Consider the following 23,614-nt stretch of genomic DNA (forward strand, 5'->3'; position numbering starts at 1 on the left):
CTAAGTGAGTGAGTCAAGTCTTGGTAATTATCCTCACTATGTTGAAGAATATTATTGCTAACTAAGTAACTATATGCTAAGCATTATTGTGATTATATAAATGTACAATTAGATACTACACTACTCTGGTAAGTGGTAACACATATACATTGGACCCGCAAATTATGTCATTCCCCTATCAATCAACAATGTTATACACGATGCATATTACTAATAATAGGTTTTCTAATATCTATATATAGTAACTAAAATAATATAGAAAGGTAAACAAGCAAAAAAAAGTCTTCATTTGCATGGCGTGCATTATTATATATACTTCACATGAAATAGACGCTGATTGCTAGTAGAGTTCAATTTAACAACATTTTTTTTCTTTTATTGTCTATTTATTTGCGTGGGTACTCACTTGATACATCAAATCTCCAAACGAGCCCACGCATTACTTGCTTGAAAATTTGAAATAAGTGCTCCGTACTTTTTAATCCTATATAAACATATTGATTTTATTTTCCAAGTTTTTGGTATTTGAATCTTTAAAATATTTTTATGGAGTATTATGCATCTTTTTTTTAAGCTAAACATGAAAATGTATTTAACATGATTTCTTTTATGTTTTTTCTTTCTTAATAATGAAAATTTAGCTAAAGACACTAACATTATTTATAAACAAAGATTCAACCTTACATATACGAATTACAGAGTATAACAAATAGGAAAGTACTCCTTAGAATATACGTGTTAAACTCTAGCGGAGTAATATTAAACACGATTAATAAATAACCAATGAAAATATATTCCATATTCAATATATTTATATTTTTTTTATTTTTGAGTACAATATATTTATATTTTAATTACACTTTTCTTTGCATTCCGAATATTTTTTTTTAATTCGGAGTAATTTATTTAACTAGAAACAAAAAGAGTACACAAAATTACAAATGACTCCGTAATAAGCTTATTATTAATAGGTGAAAAAAAAAAAACAATCGAAAAATGGCAGTAACAGCTAAGGTGTCAGGCTGTCAACGGACCCAACCACCCGAAACAAAACCAAACCAAGTGGATTAACCCATCTGAAACTGTGTCGTTTTGTCTCCCCAACCTACTCTTCCAGTCTCCCTTATTTCCCTCGTGCGCCATTTCTCACCGGCTATCCCCTGTTCCCGGTCACTCCCTTCACTTAACTCACTCAGAAATATTTTTTGCTCCCTAAAAAAAAATAAAAAATAAAAAATAAAAATTATTTTCTCTCTCCTAGTTTTCTGTTCCATTATCACTATATATCCCTGCTTCACCTAACTATGCTCTTTTTTTTCCTTTCCTTCTCCTTTTTATCCTCTCTCTTCTCCGCCGTCCATTTCCATTTTCCGGCGGCCGTCGCCGTTTCTCCACCGTTGATTTTGTCGGAAAAGTTTACTTTTCCGTTTCTCAGGTACTTTCTCTCTCTTCTGATCTCTCATTTTTCTTTACAGATCTGATGTTTTTCTCTTCCCAACACTTGTATTTTCATCATTTTTTTTACTCGTATTATTATTGCTTTGATTTTAAGGCTTTTATTAGTGTACTTTTTTACTGCTGGATTTAATGTGCATTTTTTAGCTTTTATTTTTTTGTTTATTAAATATTTTTGTTTTTCTGATGGATCTGCTTTTATTAGCTGATTTGCTTGATTATTTTAAACCAAAATCTGTGTTATAGGAGCTTTATTTTGTAATAATGTGATATTTGTGAGTTACATATAGTTTATACTCGATAAAATTTCCGGCAATTGCATATGTTATGCAGATTGTTTTGGTTATTTTTGTTGGTGTTTTAGGAAGTTCAAGGATAGTGTTGTAGACAAGATTTGATCCAGGGTCTCGAGTACTACTAACTAAGCTAGTTGACATCCTCGGAGTTTGTAGTTGTTATATAGTGTATGCTAGGGGTATGTTTATGGATTAGGTTGATTTTTATAAAAGAATAAAGATATATGTGAAGAAGACATGATACATGTGTTCATAGACTCATGGTTGTGGATAATATTTATGTGGGGTAGTGGGGGCTAACATAAAAGAATCTTTGAAGATCTTGTATTTCCAATTTGGAGGGCTTATTTTAGGTCTTTATTATTGGAGAATTTCCACTGATTTCCTTATATATTGCCTTATTTTCTGATTTTCAAGTAATTGGATTTTTGTAGGACTTTTTGTTGTTATTGAAGGTTCTGTGTGTTTGTTTGAATTATCGGTACCAGAAGAAATGGAGGGAGTTGGGCTTAGGAAAGTGAGCTCTCATTGCTCGATTTCCGAGATGGATGATTTTGACCTCTCTAAGCTTCTTGATAAGCCGAGGCTCAATATTGAAAGGCAGAGATCATTTGATGAGAGATCGTTGAGTGAATTGTCCGTAGGTCTGAATAAAGGGAGTGTAGAGAACTTTGAACATATGTACTCTCCTGGAGCAAGGTCTGGTTTCGACACCCCTGCTTCATCGACTAGGAACTCTTTTGAGCCACATCCTATGGTTGCCGAAGCTTGGGAAGCTCTTCGACGATCTTTGGTGTACTTTAGAGGTCAGCCCGTGGGCACCATTGCTGCTTATGATCATGCTTCAGAGGAAGTTTTGAATTATGATCAGGTATCCTCATTTCACATCACTGTAATTATTATCGTATTACCTGTTACTGTTTTGATTCCATCAATCTGAGACGATGTTTTGTTTTGCAGGTGTTTGTAAGGGATTTTGTGCCTAGTGCACTAGCTTTTCTTATGAATGGTGAGCCAGATATAGTTAAGAATTTCCTGTTAAAGACCCTGCAACTTCAGGCTTGGGAAAAGAGAGTTGACCGGTTTAAGCTCGGGGAAGGGGCAATGCCAGCCAGCTTCAAGGTGCTCCATGATCCTGTTCGGAAATCAGATACTGTCGTTGCGGACTTTGGTGAGAGTGCCATCGGAAGGGTTGCTCCTGTTGACTCAGGTTTCTGGTGGATTATTCTGTTGCGTGCATATACAAAGTCTACTGGAGATATGTCTTTGGCAGAGTCGCCGGAATGTCAGAAGGGGATGAGGCTTATAATGACTCTGTGTTTGTCAGAGGGATTCGACACATTTCCCACCCTACTTTGCGCAGATGGTTGCTCAATGATTGATCGAAGAATGGTAAGATGATCTATGAACTCTTTACTGCTGTTAATATATGACTCTTTCATATGATGCTCATCATAAAATATTTATGGCTATCATAAAAAAGATCTATAACTGGATTTAACACCTTTTAAAAGAGCATTGACTTTGACTTGATCTACTGGCATATGAAATGTGTCCAATGCATGCAGGGAATTTCAGTTTCAAAATTTAATATGAACTATCCCAGCTACTCTATTTCTTTTTTGTCGTTGAATCTTTATTGTATTCTGATTTCTTGATTAATTATATTGATGTTTAAGATTCCACCCTGTGTATCATCATTACTCCACTCTTAATGTAACATTTTTGCCGGCTCCATCACCACGGACTATTTGTTGCCTAAGAAAATCTGTTGATCAAATTGCCATAAAGGTTGCCTATACCTTTGATTCAGATAGAAGTAGGTAAACCAAGCTATTTTTACTAACATGATATAAGTTTTCATGACCTACCATCATATATGCATCATTTTATACACGATTTTGCATGAACTTGACCTTTTATCTCACATAGTTTTCAATACATATGTTTTATATGAAAAATACTCGGTACCCATCAAAGTACATGCTAATACGACTTGAGAATTGTGCTTTTAGTTTCATCATATTTTAAACTTTTAAAATTGTGCTGTATGACACAATATCCACATTCATATTCTGAGACCTGATCATCTTCCAGGGAATTTATGGCTATCCTATTGAAATTCAATCGCTTTTCTTCATGTCACTGAGATGTGCTTTGGCTATGCTTAAACATGATGGAGAAGGGAAGGAATTTATTGAAAGAATAGTGAAGCGGTTGCATGCGTTGAGCTTTCACATAAGAAACTATTTTTGGCTTGATTTCCGTCAACTAAATGATGTCTACCGCTACAAAACAGAAGAATATTCTCATACAGCTGTGAATAAGTTTAATGTCATTCCCGATTCAATACCAGATTGGGTTTTTGATTTCATGCCTACACGTGGTGGTTACTTTATTGGAAACGTCAGTCCAGCAAGGATGGATTTCCGATGGTTTGCGTTGGGCAATTGTGTAGCCATCCTTTGTTCTCTTGCAACTCCAGAGCAATCTATGGCTATTATGGATCTCATTGAAGAGCGTTGGGAAGAGTTGGTGGGAGAAATGCCTCTAAAAATCTCTTATCCTGCCATAGAAAGTCATGAATGGCGGATTGTCACAGGATGTGATCCCAAGAATACCAGATGGAGCTACCACAATGGAGGATCTTGGCCAGGTTTGCCCTTTTTCTTGTTTATTTTAGCTTTCTTCTTGATGGTTATGTAGAAAGAATTTCTCTTCGTATTTTGGTGACTTGCATTATCCCTTAGACCTGCTACATGAGGTTGCTTTACAAGAATAAACTAGGACATACCAAATGAATAGGTTGGCAATTTAATCACCCTCCGTGTGAGGCATGCCTACATATTCAATATTTCTCTTTTGTACCTTTTAGTGATTTTGCTAATAACCAGTACTCTGTCGTGAGTCCTGACTTGTTGAACGAGGTTTAATAAACTGGAATTAATGGCTAATGCTTGGTATTCTCCTATAGTGATGTCAAATTACCAGTCCATTTTCAGTTAAGGTTGTGCTGGATTTCTATTATATCTGAAGTAGTACTTCAGTAGCAGGCTAGCAGTCCCTGACTGCATTGCTGCCTGCACGGGGTTCAGGACGCCTCTACAAGCCTCAGAATTTCTTATAGTAGTAAAATAGTAATTACTCAAGTTTCTTACTGATATCGTTATTGGTCATTTCTATGTAATAGTTGGTATGAAGTATATTATTAGCAACTCTGCATCACATTTATATCTACCTTGTGTTTGAACATACATGTTCTTTCCTCTTGTTTTCCCATCGCTTCTTCTGTGCTGCTTGCAGTTCTTCTATGGTTGTTAACGGCTGCATGCATCAAGACTGGTAGACCACAGATTGCAAGACGAGCTATTGATCTGGCAGAGTCCCGTTTGCTCAAAGACGGCTGGCCAGAATACTATGATGGTAAACAAGGCAGATATATTGGAAAACAAGCTCGGAAATTCCAAACTTGGTCAATTGCCGGATACCTCGTGGCAAAAATGATGCTAGAAGATCCTTCACACTTGGGTATGATCTCCTTGGAAGAAGACAAGCTAATGAAACCATTGATTAAACGATCATCCTCTTGGACGTGCTGAGCCTAAGCAAATAGTAGGAGGTAGTATTGGAAAAAAAATACAAGGCTTAGAGATGCTAAGTAATTGTTATCGTAATTCTGGCGATGTTCATTCTTTGGCAATTTTCTTGCCGTTCTCAGGACTGATTGCAAGGTCTGGTTGTGTACAATAGTGTCTGCTGGCTTCTTGTTTCACAAATAACTTCTTTTTCCTCCAAATTTCATAATCAAATGGTTACTTCCCCATGTTGAAATCAAGTTCCGAAGCATTTAGTTACTCTATGTTTTGTGCCCTTTTTTATGTTGGTACTTGCAATTTACACATCAATCTTAGAATATGAAGACAAATGCTCTCGTCATAAAATTAAACCAGTATGGTAATGCAACAAACTTGAGCTTTAATATTCAATCATTTGCATTTGCATTCGCTTTTCGATCAAAGCAGAAGTTAAATTATGATAATAGAATGCTTTAAAATGGATTTGTTTCGAGATACCAAAATAGTCGGCCATTACATATCATTGTAATCTGTTTTAGAGTAGTCGAAGCATATATCTTACCATATTTCATGCTATTACACCACCCTAACGAGGTGTTGGGAACTTGGGTTATGTGTCTCATTTTATGTCTCATCTTGAGTTCCATTACAATCTTTTGACGTGCCATCAACACTGAAGAAAACTTGCCAAAATGCATATAGAAGGCTAATGTGAAATCTTACAAATGCAATGTACAAGAAGAACTTCATTGAACCACAACCATAACAATCACTGATATATAGTAGCTGATTCGGCAGAAATCATTACAAAATTTTATTGTCAAATGTACCTTTCCAAGTTCTAGCAAAGGTAAGATTCCAAGCAGAAAACTGAAAGTGAGATGAAAAAAGCCATCATGATCTTACAATACAAGGCCAACTCAAGTAGTCTGTATAACTTCCAACAATATAGGAAAAAAGGAACTAAAATGAAGTTAAGATGCAGTCTTCTTTTGCTGGAAAATGACTGCATAAACAGGGACAAAGACTCCGATGCTAAAGGCAGCCAATACACTAAGGGACATCTTCAGCTTCTGGTGCTTCATCCTGTCCAAGTTGTACATGTGTTTTGCATGAAGGTAGAATGGCTCATCATGACCATGTCCTCCCATCATTTTCATCCCACTTGAGTGAAATTCTCTGCTTGCTGTAAGCACAAAAATCACTAAGCTTAGATAAACTGGGGATCTTTCTTGTACCATCAAAAATTAAGAGAACAAAAGAGACTAAAAGACAACAAATTTACAATAGGATGACTAAAAATTAGACAATATTCAACTTTTGTGCCATTATATCCCATGGTTTCATGATTATTCATAGCCTTCTACGTTGGTTCAAGAGGCAAATCAGGTGTATCTGGACTTAATACCCCCCCCCCCCTACCCTCCCTTCCTAATAGCTCCATCTCACAAATTCTCACAAATTCAAAGTTTTATAAGAAAACAAAGTTACGAACTATTGAAATGTAGTTTGAAAACATGTTGACATCATAACCACCAAAGGCACACCACTAAAAAGCATTCAGGAAAAGGTCAATCCTCCAATGAAGGAGGTGTTCACTTCCACATTCGGGAAGCAGTAGTTCACAAGTACAAAGCTTTTTGTTTAATTTTTATGAAAAAAATAACATACTTTGTATTAAAGCTCAAACAGAAGGATATAGCAGAGGACAAGATGTCATCATAAAGAAACACCTAAACCATATTTACCCAGACCCTTTGTATCTCTACAATGGATGTAGCCAAAAAGCCCCAACTGAATTAACCCAAAACGATACTGACAATGTTTATCTTGAGAAGACGCAACTCCATCGAAATTTATTTCCACAATCCCACCCTTTTCGACATAATCCATACTTGCTCTTGATAACATAATACTAGAGAGACCGAGGTTCATGGGGTAACCCTCCATCAACATGTACTCATGGAAGCAATGATCTTTGAAATCACCCTCCCAAAAACCCAAACCTCTATCTGCCTTTAAGCTGACAACCAGACAGCTCCAGCCCATAAAAAATCATGCATCAGCTTCAGGCTTCAAAAGTACAAATCCGCCTTTTGCAGCATTCAGAATAATTCACATATCAAGGCGTATTGCGTGTATTAATTCTATAGTGGGAAAATACCCCAAGAAGACAAAAATGAATGACACTAAACTTCCTCCTTCCAACAACATCCAATTGATCCAAGATCTAAAGCCATACAATCATCCCCAACAGGTTTAACATCATAAAACCTAACAGCATCTCCAACCTCCTTGTTCAACCAACATTAGGTATACTTATTGGTGGCACCTAGAGAGCAACGGATTTTTTGAGAGAGACGATACTGCGATAAACCCCATACATGGGACATTGGAACAGCCACGTAAACTGCCTAAGCCTTGAATAGCTGTCTTTAAAAACAATAATAGCTTCAGACTTCTTTACCCTATAATAATATCTCAGATATGGTTCTAACCTAATTATCAGCATAATAGGCTACATCAAGAAATTAAGACTTAACCAATCATTCTAATCCACCCAAAAAGGCGCTGAACTTTAGCTAGAAGCTAGAAGTAAGCCGTCAACTATTGCTTATTTACCAAACATATGTGTTACGAAATCATTCCTTGGTAGAACAGGAATCACTATATCCCCATATTTTACCACAACCTATTCCGTGATAAATACAACCAACTTTACATTCGCATTCTTGGTCTAACCATCCATAAAAGCGCATTCACTTTCAGCTCTGAATAATCTCAGTAGATTGAGACACCAATTCACACTTCAAAGCTCATTCACCTACCTCCAAAATATGCACATATCTGATATTCTAAACTCCTTCAACAGCCAGAATTGAGATAAACAAATCAATTAATAAACACTGAGTTCACCTATCCATTAACCCATATAATTTCCATTGTGAAATGTAATACAGATTCTCAATACGAATGCGCCATTATAGCAAAAAAGGATTGCATTCTGATGATCAATAGAAATTCATATAGCTGCATAAAGCCATGATCAAAATGAAGCAGCATTCAATTACAAGTTCTAAAAAATGAAAATTTTAAGAGAAAATCACAGAAATCCAACATCTAATTACCATACATCACAAACAGATACAATTCAATATCCTAATAAATCAAAAGTTGTCAAATTTCCAGATTCAACAAAAGTAAAGAGATAAAATACGAAGAAGGGTGTGAAATACATAAAAAAAAATGAGTAATACCCATCAAACAGATCTAAATAAAATTGTATAATTTCAGAGTTAATTCGCTTCAAATTGGGGAAATTACAAGAACCCTAGATATGTAAGACCGACTAACCTGGCTTAGATAAGATTGACCCAGAAGAATTCATGAGCTTTGATGCACAAGATCGCAACCCATTGTTCAACGCCATGGCTTAAGAGAGAGAAAGAAAGAGAAATGAGGAGAGAGAATCGAAAACAAAAATGGCTGAAACTTCTCGCACACAAGAGAAAGCAAAGACCCAGTAAAGCTGTAAGGGACCAAGAGGTTATCTCTCACGCGCTAGTATACCCTAGTGTTCATTTCTTCTTGGGCCTCGGTTAGTCTTCTTTTTAAACTCGACCCAACACCAATGAGCCTGTTCGTTTTCGTTTAATTTATACTAATTCATAAGGACGGGATGAGAATCGATCTCAGGATCTCTTGCAATCGGGAAAGAAGCTCTAAGCATCTGAGTTATCTCTCCCTCTTATACAGGATATTGTTTGTAAGACATAAAAAATTTCTCTTTATTCTTTTTGAAGAAATAGTTTTTGTTCCGTGTTGTAGGTGGTGGATTTAAGAATATGTCCAAGTGTGTCGTTCGAGATTGGTTTAGGTAAAGGTAATACTTCATTCTAACTTAGGCAATGTTGGATTATATTACCCATAGATTAAATTATTGTCGTTGATATTATCAAATTCTTTTACTGGTATGAAGGTTTGAAGTGAATTTTATTTTGAATCATATTTTGTCAAGTAACTTTGTACTTAGTATAATAAATCAAAACTAAGATGAAGAAGAAGCTAAAGAAGGATTTTGAGCTAGAACTTTTTTTTTTTTTTTCTTGAGGGAATTTTGAGCTAGAAATTTGCTATAACTCCGTAACTCTTTTTAAATGTTGATGGGGTTTTAATTTATCAATATAATCATTCATAGTTTAGATGGTGCGCTTTATTTCAACAAGTTTTAATATTAGCTAGTGATCATTTTGACATGATGACTATTGATGGAACTATATATGGAAGTACATTTTGACATGGTTATAAGCTAAAGTTCTAAAATATTTGATAAACTGAACTAACACTACTGATGACTTCCTCACTTCCCATCAGAGTTATAGTGTGATCTCGTCTCTCGATCAATTGACAATTCTAAAGTGAGGCAAGGCTATAAGGCTATAACCATTCGATATCAGAACTCTAATCAGTAACACAATAACATACCACCTTGTATAATCAAGACTAATATCTTACATTTTTGTACAACTCTATATAAGCTTCATTATTTGAAAAAATTAATCTATACATACGGATTTACATTTACTAGTACTCCTTGAAGAATATAGCATAAACAATGCAACATATTGAGAAGACAAGTATGATAGCATCAAATGTAAGAGCACTCATTGCTTGGTCACTTAATTCTAAATTCTTCCCACCAAGCCTATCTACCATATCCGGGACTGGTTCATAATTCATAACATCCTGCTCATAAGGATCTTCGAGCTTCATCCTCATCTTTTCTGCTCGACGACTAGCTGCCTCTTGAGCTAATGTCCAATCATAGAATCTCCGGCTTTCATCATCACTCAAAACATTGTAGATTTCTCTGAGTCTCATGAACTTCTCTGATGCTGTTTTCAGAGGAAGTGAAGTTGTATCTGGGTGATATTCTTTTGATAATCTTCTATAAGCTGTTTTAATCTCCTCTAAATCAGCATCTGGTGGTATCCCTAAGAACCTGATTAACAACAGAAAATCCTAATTAATTAGCATAAACTTTAGAGATAGTATAGTTTACAGGACACAAAACTATAGTATATAGGAATTGCTTATTGTTTTGGGACTAGAGAGCTGTCGAGATCATAACGTTTGTACATAACCCTGTAACACTACATAAACTTACTGATAATGAGAATCAGAGGAGTAAAGCAGCTCAGAAAATTTTTCACCAAGTAAATTCTTCTGCTCAGTTTCAGGTTTAAGTGGCTCTTGTTTAGCATTTGAACTGGTCCCTCCAACCCAACCTTCATCATCATTCTCCCAATGAATTCTTGTGTCAACACCAGGGGGTGGCCTTTGCCAATTACCGGAATCTTGTGTCGCGGCAAAAACACAAAGTTTAGCATGGTTATTATTCCTCATGGTTGCTTTATTTTGTAACAGGATACTAGTTTGGTTCTTCCATGTTGGATAACCAACGACGAAGAGAGAAGCCGGATATGGAGGAGATGCCGTGGAGGCCATAGGATTAAGATAATTTCAGAGAAAATCCTAGCAGCCTTGTTCAATTAGAGGTTCTGCCATTGCTTTAGACTTTGTGGTTCAAATGCAATACATGGATATCAGGAGAGGAAAATTGCTACAATTTTTGTTTGTCTTCTACTTCAATATCTAATTGTCTATATATGTTGTCATCCATTGTACTTCGTAATAATAAGGAAAATTAGCTCTTTGTGCACGTTATTTTTTTTAAATGCAAGATCAATTCTACAGGCATGACTTTTAAATACATAATCGGTATGATAAATCAACTAACGATTTTATGAAAATACTCTTTGGGGTATGTATATGTAAATTGACTAACGAACTATTCTTTATGAAAATACCATGATCTATATTGTAAATTGATCAGACCCAATACCATGATTTTATTACTTGCTTTATTTCTCCTTACGCGGAGTTTTAGGAGGAATAATTGAAAGTAATATAATATGATGGAAGTGGGGTAAGTTGAAGAATAAAATAAAAATCTAAAAAAGCAAAATTGAGTGTAAGTGGGGAGGAGAGAAAATATGAAAAATATTAATATAGTAAAATATTACTTTGTATTAAAAGTTTCCAAAAAAAAAGGGAAATGGAGCAAGTAATAAAATGTGGCTGCTAAAAGAAAGTGTAGCAAGTAATAAAATACAGAGGAGTAGTAAACATTACTTTCCATGAATGTATTGAATTGATTGATTGGAATTTTAGGATAAGTTTTTTTTTTTTTTTTAGTGTATGACCCAGCCGTTGCACGGGTTGCTACTTTAACACATAATGTTAGTACAAAAAAACGGATTTAGATAGAATAATTTTCCCTTGTCTTGGAATTGTTAAAGCTATTCTCTTTATTCATTTTTTATAAGCTACATAATTTTTTTTTCTTATCCATTATTGTGCTTAGTTAAAGATATATGTATTTTTTATATGGATGACATAAATTATTATTGGGTAAGACGTGGCGCAATGCTTGTTAATGATGACGTGGACATGTGGTGCAATGTTAGTGCAGATCTACTTGTTACATTAACAATTTTAGGCACGCTTTTAAACATAGAATAGATTAGAATAAGTTCAAAACTAATAAAATAAAATTAGTAAAACATATCCTTAATTAACCGAATTCCAACACAAAAAGGAATTTATTGAACTAGTTTGATTCGGTATCGGAAAGCAACTTTAACTCTACGCTATATATAAATAAAAGTAGAACTAGCCTTGGTTAAAAATTTAGAGAGATAAGAGAATCAGAGATCGTCGCAGCACTACAAGTTTCGTGAAATCTTTCTCCGTTGTAAGTTTATTCTATTTTATTTAATTTATTTTGAAGTATTCATAGTGATTTTATTTTTTTTTTAATTTTTTTTTATTATTTTTTTTTTATATATGCATTCATGTTTTTTACCCATGTTTCTTAGATTGCCTTAGGTTTTCATCGTTATACAAGTATAATTTTTTTTTACATGCTACGTTTCTTCTAGTCATGCTTTTTATTACGGAGTAATGTGATTCTATGTAATTAATTTGGCTATTTCTGGACGGTGGCTAGGGTTTTTTTTTTAAGTGATTTGATTTTGGCTATTGCTAGAGGGTGACTATAGTTTTAAGTGATACTATGAACTTATAGTATAGATGATTCTAATAAGATTCCATTATATATATATATACTTATTAACTTATATATTAATCACAAAAGATAATATAGTAATGATCCTAGACTTAATACATTGTAACTAAGAAAGTATAGTAGGGCGAGGCCGCTTAAGTGAATGAAATATATTGTCTATTGTTGAAGAATGATGATTTATGTAACACTTTGCATTTTATGAATTTGATAAAGGAATATGTGGACTTTGGAAGGGCAAAAAAGGTATAAAATTATTGTTTAAGTGGTACATTCTGCTTGTAATATGGTATTTAATTGAAGTTTAAATTTGAATTCATAACCATTCAAAAACAGGTTGATGGTAGTTTGAAAGATTTGGCTTCCTCTGACACTGAGTGATGGGGAAGAAGATCGTATCAGTGAGCTTCCACATAAGGTTACGTCTCATATGCTGTCATTGCGTGATGTAGCAAGAATGGCTACATTATCAACAAAGTGGAGAAAGTTGTCCTCCCTTGACTTGGATTGGCGGGTAATGTCTGGTATGCCTATAATAGAGTGTCATAGCAAATATGCGTGGATGCTTGGAGATGTTGTGTGTTTCCTGAGTTTCATCCTATCACTAGTTCCTTTCTTTCGCGATTCTGTTATCTCAAGGAGTTGTGTCTGGACTCTTGCATTTTGAGGCTTGATAATAATGAACTTGGATTTCATAACTTAACAACCCTTGATCTTTGTAATGTTATTCTAGAGGGGATTGAATGGCAGGACATTCTTTCTACTTTGTTGGAGACAATAACAACTTCCGGTGTCTGAGTTTCCTCAGGATTGAAGAATGTCCAAATTTGCAACAACTTCAACTTCAAGACCTTTGAGTTTTCAATTCTGGTGAAGAAGCTCTCGAGTGCTCTTTCTTAAATGTTCCCAATCTTGAAACTGTCAATTTCAACTTGCTCGGAAAAAATAATAAAGCACACGGTCTTCTCAAAAGTCTTGCAGTTAATGTCTCTGGCCTAAAAAATCTGGTCCTTGGAGAGTATTCTCTGGTGAGTGGAAAAATGTAAATATTTTTTTTGTGTTTTTAAAAGAAGATTTCTAATCATCTTGATTTTCAGATGCTGGATTATTATTTCAGTCAGTTTTGAGTTTACATGTCAACATGAAATGTGATAGTGGCAAGTATGTAGCGAAAGCTCTTCCTCGTCTTCTTGAAAAAGCTTGAGATAGAGGTACGGTATATTTGGCTAATGTTTTTTCGTTTCTGTACTTTACTTTGCCTAAGCAATACAGCCGGTTATGTTGATACTTATTGTTGCGGGTTGTAGTTACCTCTTCATCGATGTTGCAAGAACTATCAACTTCCGGCAGCTACGTGTGTCCATTCCAATCTGAATGAGTTCGAATTGATTTCTTTCCGTGTAGCATTGATACCGATTGCTACGTATTTATTGAAGAGTGGTGTAATGTTAGATCGTATGGTACCTAACTAAATCTGCCAAGGATCTTAACAATGGCCAAGAATTTAACTAATGTTGAAGTCTTCATTAATTAACTTTGTTGATATTATACAGTATTGATTAGGCAACGGTTAATAATTGAGATGCGGTAGCATCCCTTAATCTATATATTCCCTATTTCACTATTTGTTCATGTTTGAATGGCGATTATTGTTTCGCAAAAAAATCAGGGGACAACTAGAAGAGGAGGAGGGAGTACCCATTTCTGAATGTTTTCAGGTAAATAGCATGGTTTTACTTGCTAAGTTGTAATTATATATAAGTGACTAATTTGAGTTAATTTGTAATTTTGTAATGATTTTGCTAAAAACAAAAAGAGAACATAGGAATTAAATTCTTGTAGGCATTTGTATTTCATGGGAATTAAAATTACACATTGAATTTCCTAGGAAATTGCGAGTTACCAAAGAGAACTTGGTAATTTAATTCCCATGTTTTACCAAATTCACATGAATTTTCAATTCCTCCATTTTTTTTATGTGCATTCAAGCAATACCCAAGTGTTACCAAAGAGAATTTTTCTAGCTAATTTAGTTTAATTAGTATTTAGATCTACTTATTTTGTGTGTAATTTTTTGAGTTTCAAATATTTTTTGGGTTTAATTTGTGGGATTTGTGGGTGGGGTTTGTGGAAAGTGTTGGTGTTGCTTGTTGCATAGGATGGTGGTAGTTGGTATCGCTCGTGGGTAAAGAGAGGAGATGGTGGGGGTCGTAGATGGCAGTAGAGATGGAGTTTCGTGTTGGGGGTTATAAAGGGTGGTGGTAGAGTTTTGTAGGTAGTGGAGGATAAGGTTAGGGCTTAGAGGGGGGCAGGGGTTACACTATTCTTCTTCTTCTTCTTTTTTTTTTCCCCCTTGGGTGTACGATGGCTTAGTTATTTATAATTTTCAAAGCTTTGTCTATCACCGATCAAAATTGTCGATAATTACCTTACCAATGGCTAACTCCATCGGTAACTTGGGAAGTATTGACGAGCGGATTACCGATTATCTATGGTTAGCTGTCGGTAATGCGGTTCCCGATGGTTTTTCCATATCGACCAATTTGAACCATCGATAATCACATGTTTTCTTGTAATAACACACATACATTAAAATTTCATAAATTTATCATCAACAATTCACAGTATTAATTTCATAAAATTCCCTAATTTTATCATCTGAAGTTCATAACATTAATTTTCTAAAAAATCCATGAATATTTATCCGAGCAATTTCCACAACATGATAAAACGTAAATTAATTTCGTATATACTACAATATTAAATTAGTTTTTCGAAACACCATCCACGTAGGCTCGGGTTCAATCGAGCATCGGTTTACTTCCAATATAAAACCCTTAGATGGCAGTTTTACTTCCAATATAAAACTTTGACGGAATTTGATTTGATTTAACCGGCTAACATTTTCTTACAAAAAAAATGACAAATAAAAAACCCTTTTGATTTAAAAGAAATCAAAATTGAATTGACCGAAATACCCAACTACACAAGTTTGACCTATGCCGGCTTTGCGCTAGGACTTATTTCCACTTATATATAACGATTATACCATTAGCACAGTACACGACAAATCATTTTCAACTCACAATCAATTCCAAAATTTCTTTTTACACTCTCGCACAATATGGCGCCTATTTTACAAGCTTTAAAAAGTAAAGCTTCCGTTTTAATGGAGAAATGTTCCATTATCATGGAGAAAGTCAAATTCAGAAAGCTGTTGAAGGAATCTACCGCAGATTTGGATGCTCTCAAAGAATTTCTTGGTAAGAAATGTATTTCAAAAGAAATTATTGTTTCTTCATCCCAATCGGTTATCAAAAACATCAAGAAATCAAAAGACTCCTCTCTAGTTTTAAAGAGCCTAATTTTGTACCACAAACTGTTAAGTTCTGAGGATTTGGGGTTGAAGGAAATAAATCTTGTATGTGATGATAGCTGTATTCTTGAGAAATTGGGAGATTTCAATGGAGAAATTGATACCACTCTAATTCAAAAATTAAGTTTTTATTTGAATAAAGCAATTGAAACAGCAAGTGTAGATTCAGTAAATTCAGGGCTAAATTGGGATTTCTCAAAGTGAAATCAAAAGAAGCCAAGAATTTGAAAATTCATACTTAATAAAGATTTGGTGTTTGTTGCTGTTCCTGCAATAATGGAAGATATGCTAAACATTTACAATGATCTATGTGATTAACTTAAAACTTGTTGCTGCAATGTCGTAAACAGATGGATTATAATGGCATGCTTAGAATGTTTAAGGTTTGCAAAGAATTGGGTTTACAATTTGAGGGATTTGCTGAATTCTGTGAGTGGTCGAGAGGGGTCGGGTCAAACAAGATTGCTTCAATTGATGATGATGCTTTATATTGTTTGGAGATTTTGTGTGGTGAAAAAGAACTAAACTAGAGTTGTACATAATTTATTTAAATTATTCCTGGGTGTTGATTGTTGAGGGAAACCATATGTAAGTGTGGAGAAGAGGGAGAGATTATGGCCCATTTGAGGGATAAATTATGAAATAGGAAACGTGTCCGTGAGCAATCGGAATGGGTGTGTGTTAGTTTGAAATGGAGGGAGTTGGGCTCAGAAAAGTGAGCTCTCATTGCTTAATTTCAGAGATGGATGATTGACCTCTCTAAGCTTCTTGATAAGCCGAGGCAGAGATCGTTGAGTGAGTTGTCCGTAGGTCTGAATAAAGGGTTGCTCCATGATCCTGTTCGGAAATCAGATACTTTGGTGGATTATTCTGTTGCGTGCATATACAAAGTCTACTGGAGATATGTCTTTGGCAGAGTCGCCGGAATGTCAGAAGGGGATCACTGTGGTTCAAAATACAATACAAGGGTGTCTGGAAAATGGCTGTTTGTTTTGTACTTCAATATGTATATATGTGTTGTACTTCGTAATAAGAAAAATTAGCTCTTTGTGCACTTCATTTTTTTAATGCAATGTTTTTTTTATGGCCATGATTTTTAAATGCATAATTGATATGGTAAATCGACACTATCAAAAAAAAAAAAAAAAAGGTAAATCAACTAATGATATATGAAAATAAATACTCTAATGATGGGATATGTGTATCATAAATTGACTAACAAATTATTCTTTATGAAAATACCATGATCTATATTGTAAATTGACTAGGTCCAATAAGTTTAAACAGAATAAGGACTAATATGTTCAACTTCGAAAAAAATAAGACAAGGGTAAGTTTTAGATAATAAAGTGTTAACAATCAAAAGTTGAATCAACAAAGTAAAAATGTTACCAATCATTCAATTCTGTTACAGATACAGCAAGATAAAACCCTTAGGGATCTCACTACAATTGTCTGTTTAATCTACTCCCTCAGTTTCATTAACATACAACTATACAAGACACTCACTGTTTACATTAATTTAAAATTAAGTAAAAAAAAATACTGAATAAGATTACACTCAAATACTCCATCAGTGACTTAAATCATGAAACAGAAGGAATAAATCCAAAAGAATGTTGCCACTAGCTTACTCATGCTAAAGATACAACGCAAGAAGACTCCTTACGGATCTCATTGCTACTATCGGTTTCTGTGGATTTCTGGGTTTCCATGGTTCTACTATCATCCAGATAGTTCTGAAACAAATAAGAAGCAAATCCCCATAGTGCCAGAAGCATCGCGATTACCTTTGCTCCATTCATTGTTTCACGGAAAACTATCAGTGATGCAATAGGAGCAGCAGTGAGAGCTACTGTACTAATGACATTTGAAAAGAGAGAAGATACCAAAAAGATCAAGCCAACTACACCAACTGAACAAATTTGCCAAGATATAGCAGTCCAAACCAAGGTCATAAAGTACGACGGAGGTCCTGAGTTAAAATTTTCCATCTCTACGTGTAAAGTCCTCCATTGCCCACTTGCAAAGAGTCCGCCTATTGAAACAATAGTTGCTATGAGTGAAGTGTATATTTGCATCTTCATAACTACGGCAAAACTTTCAGATTTCAACACTTTCTGAAAGGAAAGCTGCATCAGAGACAGAAGAAGGGCATACACTGCTGAGGCGCCTAGAGTGCATACAAAACCAATAGAATATTCCAGTTTAGATACCCCTGCCGGTGAATTGGAATCACCATTCACAGCTAGTAGGGCCGCAGAGAAGGAGAGAATAACTACCGAGTTCAGGATCAATGGGGTGAACTTTTGATTGTTAATGAAGTACGAGAGGACTGCATTGAAAGCTAGCTGTGTTGCACAGATGAGAGAATAGGTAGAGGCTGAGAGAAACAAAAGTCCTACAGCATAAAGCAAATTGTTACCAGCAAGGAGTACACCAAGAGAAAGATAGATGAAAACAATGTGCTTCTTTGTACGTGGATCAGGAGGAGGTGAAGAACTTGGCGGTAATGGAATAAGGATCAGTGGAATGCAGAGTATGGGGAATCCTGCAGTTTGTACAATAGTTGCTAGAAACATGCTTGTTCCACCTTCAGCATAGTAAAATCTACCTAGCAAAACAGCTGCAGTTTGGCCTACAAGAACAAAGGCAATATTGATTGACACTAACATCCACCATCGCTTCCGTGTAAGCTTCAGAAATGGTGATACCTCAATTTGTGTTCTGACTCTAGCCAAGATAGGGTATTCGATATCTGCAATGATAACAAGTACTTGAGCACACATTACCACCACAAAACAGACAGACAGCAGCAATGCAAACAAGTACTAATTCCAAGAATATTGGTAAAAATGACCTGCCAACATTAGTTTCTTATAGTTTGAATAAACTAAAAAAGTACTCCGTACTAAACACTCAAAAATTTTGATGTGTTGGCAATGGATTCATAGAAAGAATGATGAAAAAGACTTCATTTTATGCACACTATTTTCAGGAACAGACTTCACGATTCGTGAATTTCAATTGTATACTGGAAGATGCACATGAATACCTAGAAGGAATGAAAAAGTAGAGGAAAATGCTACTTAATGCCAGTCTATTGCAACTCAGATCCTTCACCTACTTCACCATATCTTGGTCATACTCATGTTGGACACGGGTATGATCCTTGGAAAAAAGAAAAAAAAAAAAAAAAAGCAAATTACATACCGGAGTCCAACACATTTGACAAGTATAAGTAGCATAAGTATACATTTTCCTCAAAGTAAAGGCTGGCAAAGAAAAAAGAAGTCCAACCTTATTCTTCATAGTACATTCAGCATAGAAATTTACAAATTAATAAGGTGCATTTACCTGCTAAATCCTGCATTGGATTATATATTTTGTTGAATCCTTAACGAATGATCATTTTTTTACCAATGATCATACAAAAAATTTCTTCAGTCTGGGAGAAGCTGTAGTACCCCTAGATTGTTTACACACTATTCCAAATGTAAATTTAATCATAGGTGCAACAACTTCACCTGAAAGGCTGAAACAATAAAAGACTAAAGTTTAGAAGATGATGATATAACATATGACCTGTAGAATTTCTGACCAATCTGATGAACTTATAAACGAAGTATAATTCAGTTACAAATTCATCCAATAAAGATTTCAAAGTTTCAAACCACTTGTATCAAGCCTACAAAAACTCTTTTAGGGATGTTATTAAATCTGTTAAGATTTGCAGAGTAACACGTACATGACTAGATAATGATGCTTTCAAAAATTCTCTATAATGTACATAAATCTTGCCATGACATCTTCCCCATTCACTTGATGAAATGAATAAAAAGCTACATAATATAAGGCCAGAATGATAATTCAAAGAAAACAAAACAATTACTCAGTTCCGTGGGCAGACAGAACGGTTAACGTAACCTGATCATTGATCACTTGTGTAATTTTACTCTATTTCACCTATTAACTACCCGTGTTAGATTCTAAACAATTGACAACTACAACACAAGTACATGGACACTTCAAACTAACCCGTGTGACCGTGTCCATAGAACAGTCAATATACCCCGTGGGACCATGTCCAACCCTTGTATTCCAGTCCGAGTAACAAAGTAGACACAAATAATATTTAGTGTAGCACATTATTTCATTATTTGACACCCAATGTGACCACCAAACTTTCTGGTCATTATATTTCCATTAACAAAAATCAGCATAAATTTCAGATCAATTAAATACCATTTTCTGAAACAAAACCCAGTTGAACATCAATCACTCCTCCTCACCCTGCCCCACTAATCAACGAACAAAAAAATCCAATCTTTAGAAATTAAATTTTGATCAATCTCAACCATATCAACAATTATATACCCAAAAAATTCAAAGCTGGGAAATGGGATTCAACGCAACCCCTGTATAATTCATGCTATAATGAACAATATCATTTCAGAATTAGGTTTACATTATTCCAATTGAAATTGGGTGAAATCATATCTAAGATTATTTTTAATATAAATCAAACAGTATACAAATCAAAAGAAAAATTTATAAACATAGTGCCAAGTTAAGAAGATTACTCACAGTAAGTGGATTTGAATTTCCTTGGGACCGTAAATTTGTCTGAATTGAATATGGAAAAGTGATAAAAGGGAAGAAAAAGAGCATTTGTAATTATATCTAATTATTAAATTATTTTATAACCGTTAATCATCACCAGCGACTGAATCTAAGTTTTTTTTCTTTTTTTCTGTTGTTAGTTAGACTTTGGAGGAGAGACCATTTTTATTTTATTTTTTTCAGTTTTTTTTTTTTTTCATTTGACGAAGGAGAGACAAAAGTTTTTTTCCTTTTATCCCGTAAAAAAAAAAAGGATTAATTGCATTTTTTAATCCCAACTTTCACCAATTTATTTTTATTAATCCCAACTTTCACCTGCATTTTCTTTCTTCGATCCGGTTTACTGGTCACCTGAAGAAAGGGTCAAATTTTTTTAAAAACAATTTATATGACATGTGTTGAACTCTAATTGGTTAAAAAATATACAAAAAGATTAATTTAAATTAAAAAACAAAAAACAAGGAAATAAAAAAAAATAAAAAAATAAAAACCAAAGACCACTAGCGTCGGGTGGCTGGTGGCCGCACTTCCTCAGAGACCTACACCCCACTTTTCCGACCTGTCGAAACCCCTCAACCCCACTTTCCGACCTGCCGGAAACCCTCCTTGCACCGAAAACCCTCCCATCACTCCCCTTGATTGCGTTATCCGGCAATTAGAGGAGAGAGAAAGGGAGCGGGCTGCGGTGATTTCGAGGGTTTACAGGTGGTTTCGGGGGTGGGGGAGGTGATTTCGAGGGTTTACAGGTGGTTTCGGGTGGGGATGGGATGGTTTCAGGGACGTGGGCTTTGGTTGTGGGTGGTTTCAGGTTTTATGGGTGACGGTTCCGGCGCAAGGGTTTGGCTATGGCTGGTTTAGGGGTTAGTGCGGTTTTTGGGGAGGTTTTTGGGGTTGGGGCTAGGAAGGCAGTGGTTTAGGGTTGGTTGTGGAGGAAAGGGCCACCGCCAGTGGTTGTGGGCTGGTTTTGTTTTTTTTTTTTTCTTTTTTTGTTAATTGATTTTTTTTTTTTTGGACCACTGACAGCTTGACACGTGTCAAGTGACCTAGAAAATTAGGTCATTGACTTTCGTTGACCGGTTTGGGTATGAAGAATGATAGACCATATCAAAGTTGGGATTATTGAGGAATAATTTAAAGTTGGGATTAATAAAAATAAATTGGTGAAAGTTGGGATTAAAAAATGATATTAATCCAAAAAAATAATATTTTTTTTTCTTTTCTATCGTGCATTTCCACATTTCTTCAAAAAAAGAATAATAATAATTATTTCCACATTTCTTCAAAAATAAATAAATGAATAAATAATTCGCAAATAAAATTCATGGAAATTTTCATATCGTGTTTATTTGGTATTAAGAAATGGATAGGGGTGTCAATAATTCAGATTAAAACCAAAATCCAATCCAAACCAAATCATCAATTTGAATCGGATCCAAATTTTAAATCAGATCGGATCAGATTGAGATTTTTTGAAAATCCGGATTTTCGTATCGGATCGGATTGAATCTAATCGGATCCAAACAAAACCGAAAATCGAATTTTAGAATTAAGCATGTATATTATGGAAGTTGTTGCTATTTTAAGTCTTAAACTGCTGAAAGTTGCGGCTTGTTATTGATATTTAGTGCATGGAGTAATTGTTGTAATGGACTAATGGTGTTGCCTTTTAATTGTACTAGTTATTTTGAACAATTATTTTGACTTGATGTTAAACAATTTATGTTAATTATGACTATTTTCCATTTGTATTAATATTAAGGGTTGGACAAAATATTATTTTTATAATTGCATTCTTATTTTTATATTCTCGTACTAGTCTATTAGACGCTATAAATTAACGTACTTTAATTCGGATTTTCGGACCGGGTCCAAATAACCGAACTTTAATTCGGATTGGATCGAGAGAGTAATTCGGATCGGATCGGATTGAAAAATTGAAAACCGAATTATATTTCGGATCGGATTGGATTTGGCCTAAATCCAAACCGAAAATCGAACGGACACCCCTAGAAATGGATCTTGCTAACAAGCGCCCCGGGACGTTTAACTAATTAATATATTGCTTAAAATTGTATTAAGTTATGAATGCATGACAAAATCACGCATCGTTCGGTGTGATTAATATTTATGGGAAATTAAAATTATCAAGAGGGATAATTTATTTCCCATATTTTGTAAAAATAATGGAAATTCTCTTGTATTTTGAATTTCCCTTTTTGCATTTCCCCTTATTTTAAATGTGCAACCAAAAGAGCCATGTATGGAGAATGTATCTTGACTATACAAGGATGAAATGATCGGCAGCGTGCTAACGTAGCATGCTCATGTTTTAAGCAGCTACAATAATGTTTGGTTCGTGTAAAGAGCAACCTAATGCTCATGTTTTAAGCAGCTATAATAATGTTTGGTTCGTGTAAAGAGCAACCTAATTTGAAGATTTAGCATCAATTTTAGTCAAATGTCTTGGGATGTTTTTAGGTCTATGGAGAGTGAACAATGCACTATACTTGGTTCTCATGCTCTCAGTTTCATCTCATATTGGTGCCTGGTTGAGTGCCTATATGTCCCTTTATATACATCCGCTTGTCATCTTGTCAAAATTTGGGTAGAGTGTTATAGCAAGCCCTCCACAAGTGCATTGTCAATCTCTCATTTTTTTCTATTAAGTAATTGGTCAAACTACTAAAAGTTACTCAAATATTACAATTGATCATGCCAATAATTTCCATTTTTCAAGTTTTCTACTTTTGCGAGCACAACTTTGTAAACAACTACTTTAAGGCTCCATCAATTTTCGTGTAATAGCCCATATCCAGCGATTTCAAACTTAATTATCCGTAATTACACCCATTATACTCCATTTTATAAAATCTAATTAGAATCAAACCGATCAAACTAGACCAAATTTTTACGTATTTCAACATCACATAAAAACAACATACATGCATATTTCATGAAATCTTACCTCCACAAGCAAGAAACAAATTTTACCAACATCCAAACACTAGAGTTGAATGAGTAATCTTGACCCAAAAAATTAACAAATCAACCCAAATAAACCAATCAATCATGATAATCATAATAATAATAATATCCATACTAAATAATTAATTATCGTTCTCTAAAACCCAAATTAAGGATC

At 34.7% G+C, this 23,614-nt stretch overlaps 4 protein-coding genes and 1 long non-coding RNA gene across 7 annotated transcripts; 2 read left to right on the forward strand and 3 right to left on the reverse strand.

The window, feature by feature from the left end:
* The first annotated feature begins 1,240 nt into the window (after nucleotides 1–1,240).
* Nucleotides 1,241–5,597, forward strand: LOC110731685 (probable alkaline/neutral invertase D). Of its 2 annotated transcripts, none has more exons than XM_021911564.1 (5): nucleotides 1,241–1,435; nucleotides 2,186–2,622; nucleotides 2,712–3,143; nucleotides 3,849–4,407; nucleotides 5,055–5,597. In XM_021911564.1, exons 2-5 carry the CDS (start codon nucleotides 2,245–2,247, stop codon nucleotides 5,348–5,350), a joined length of 1,665 nt encoding a protein of 554 aa, XP_021767256.1. In that variant the 5' UTR covers nucleotides 1,241–1,435; nucleotides 2,186–2,244; the 3' UTR covers nucleotides 5,351–5,597. The 2 variants fall into 2 exon arrangements, with proteins under 2 accessions (XP_021767256.1, XP_021767257.1); XM_021911565.1 differs by having other exon boundaries at nucleotides 2,240–2,622.
* Nucleotides 5,598–6,052: 455 nt separating this feature from the next.
* Nucleotides 6,053–8,881, reverse strand: LOC110731687. The gene is made up of 2 exons (XM_021911567.1): nucleotides 8,681–8,881; nucleotides 6,053–6,512 (listed from the first exon to the last, which is right to left on the reverse strand). The coding sequence occupies exons 1-2, from the start codon at nucleotides 8,754–8,756 to the stop codon at nucleotides 6,301–6,303; spliced, it is 288 nt and encodes a 95-aa protein (XP_021767259.1). The 5' UTR covers nucleotides 8,757–8,881; the 3' UTR covers nucleotides 6,053–6,300.
* Nucleotides 8,882–9,795: 914 nt separating this feature from the next.
* Nucleotides 9,796–10,962, reverse strand: LOC110731686 (NAD(P)H-quinone oxidoreductase subunit T, chloroplastic-like). Its single transcript, XM_021911566.1, has 2 exons — nucleotides 10,494–10,962; nucleotides 9,796–10,328 (listed from the first exon to the last, which is right to left on the reverse strand). The coding sequence occupies exons 1-2, from the start codon at nucleotides 10,832–10,834 to the stop codon at nucleotides 9,911–9,913; spliced, it is 759 nt and encodes a 252-aa protein (XP_021767258.1). The 5' UTR covers nucleotides 10,835–10,962; the 3' UTR covers nucleotides 9,796–9,910.
* A 204-nt stretch (nucleotides 10,963–11,166) lies between these two features.
* LOC110731688 lies at nucleotides 11,167–14,050 on the forward strand. Of its 2 annotated transcripts, XR_002513342.1 has the most exons (4): nucleotides 11,167–12,143; nucleotides 12,810–13,501; nucleotides 13,571–13,684; nucleotides 13,781–14,050. It is a non-coding gene; the product is annotated as an uncharacterized LOC110731688 (long non-coding RNA). The 2 variants fall into 2 exon arrangements; XR_002513341.1 differs by having other exon boundaries at nucleotides 11,167–13,501.
* A 3,165-nt stretch (nucleotides 14,051–17,215) lies between these two features.
* Nucleotides 17,216–20,700, reverse strand: LOC110731689 (probable purine permease 11). The gene is made up of 3 exons (XM_021911568.1): nucleotides 20,437–20,700; nucleotides 19,207–19,384; nucleotides 17,216–18,607 (listed from the first exon to the last, which is right to left on the reverse strand). The coding sequence occupies exons 2-3, from the start codon at nucleotides 19,220–19,222 to the stop codon at nucleotides 17,484–17,486; spliced, it is 1,140 nt and encodes a 379-aa protein (XP_021767260.1). The 5' UTR covers nucleotides 19,223–19,384; nucleotides 20,437–20,700; the 3' UTR covers nucleotides 17,216–17,483.
* Nucleotides 20,701–23,614: the final 2,914 nt, after the last annotated feature.

This window comes from Chenopodium quinoa, unplaced genomic scaffold, assembly GCF_001683475.1.
Source record: "Chenopodium quinoa cultivar QQ74 unplaced genomic scaffold, ASM168347v1, whole genome shotgun sequence".
NCBI lineage: Eukaryota > Viridiplantae > Streptophyta > Magnoliopsida > Caryophyllales > Amaranthaceae > Chenopodium > Chenopodium quinoa.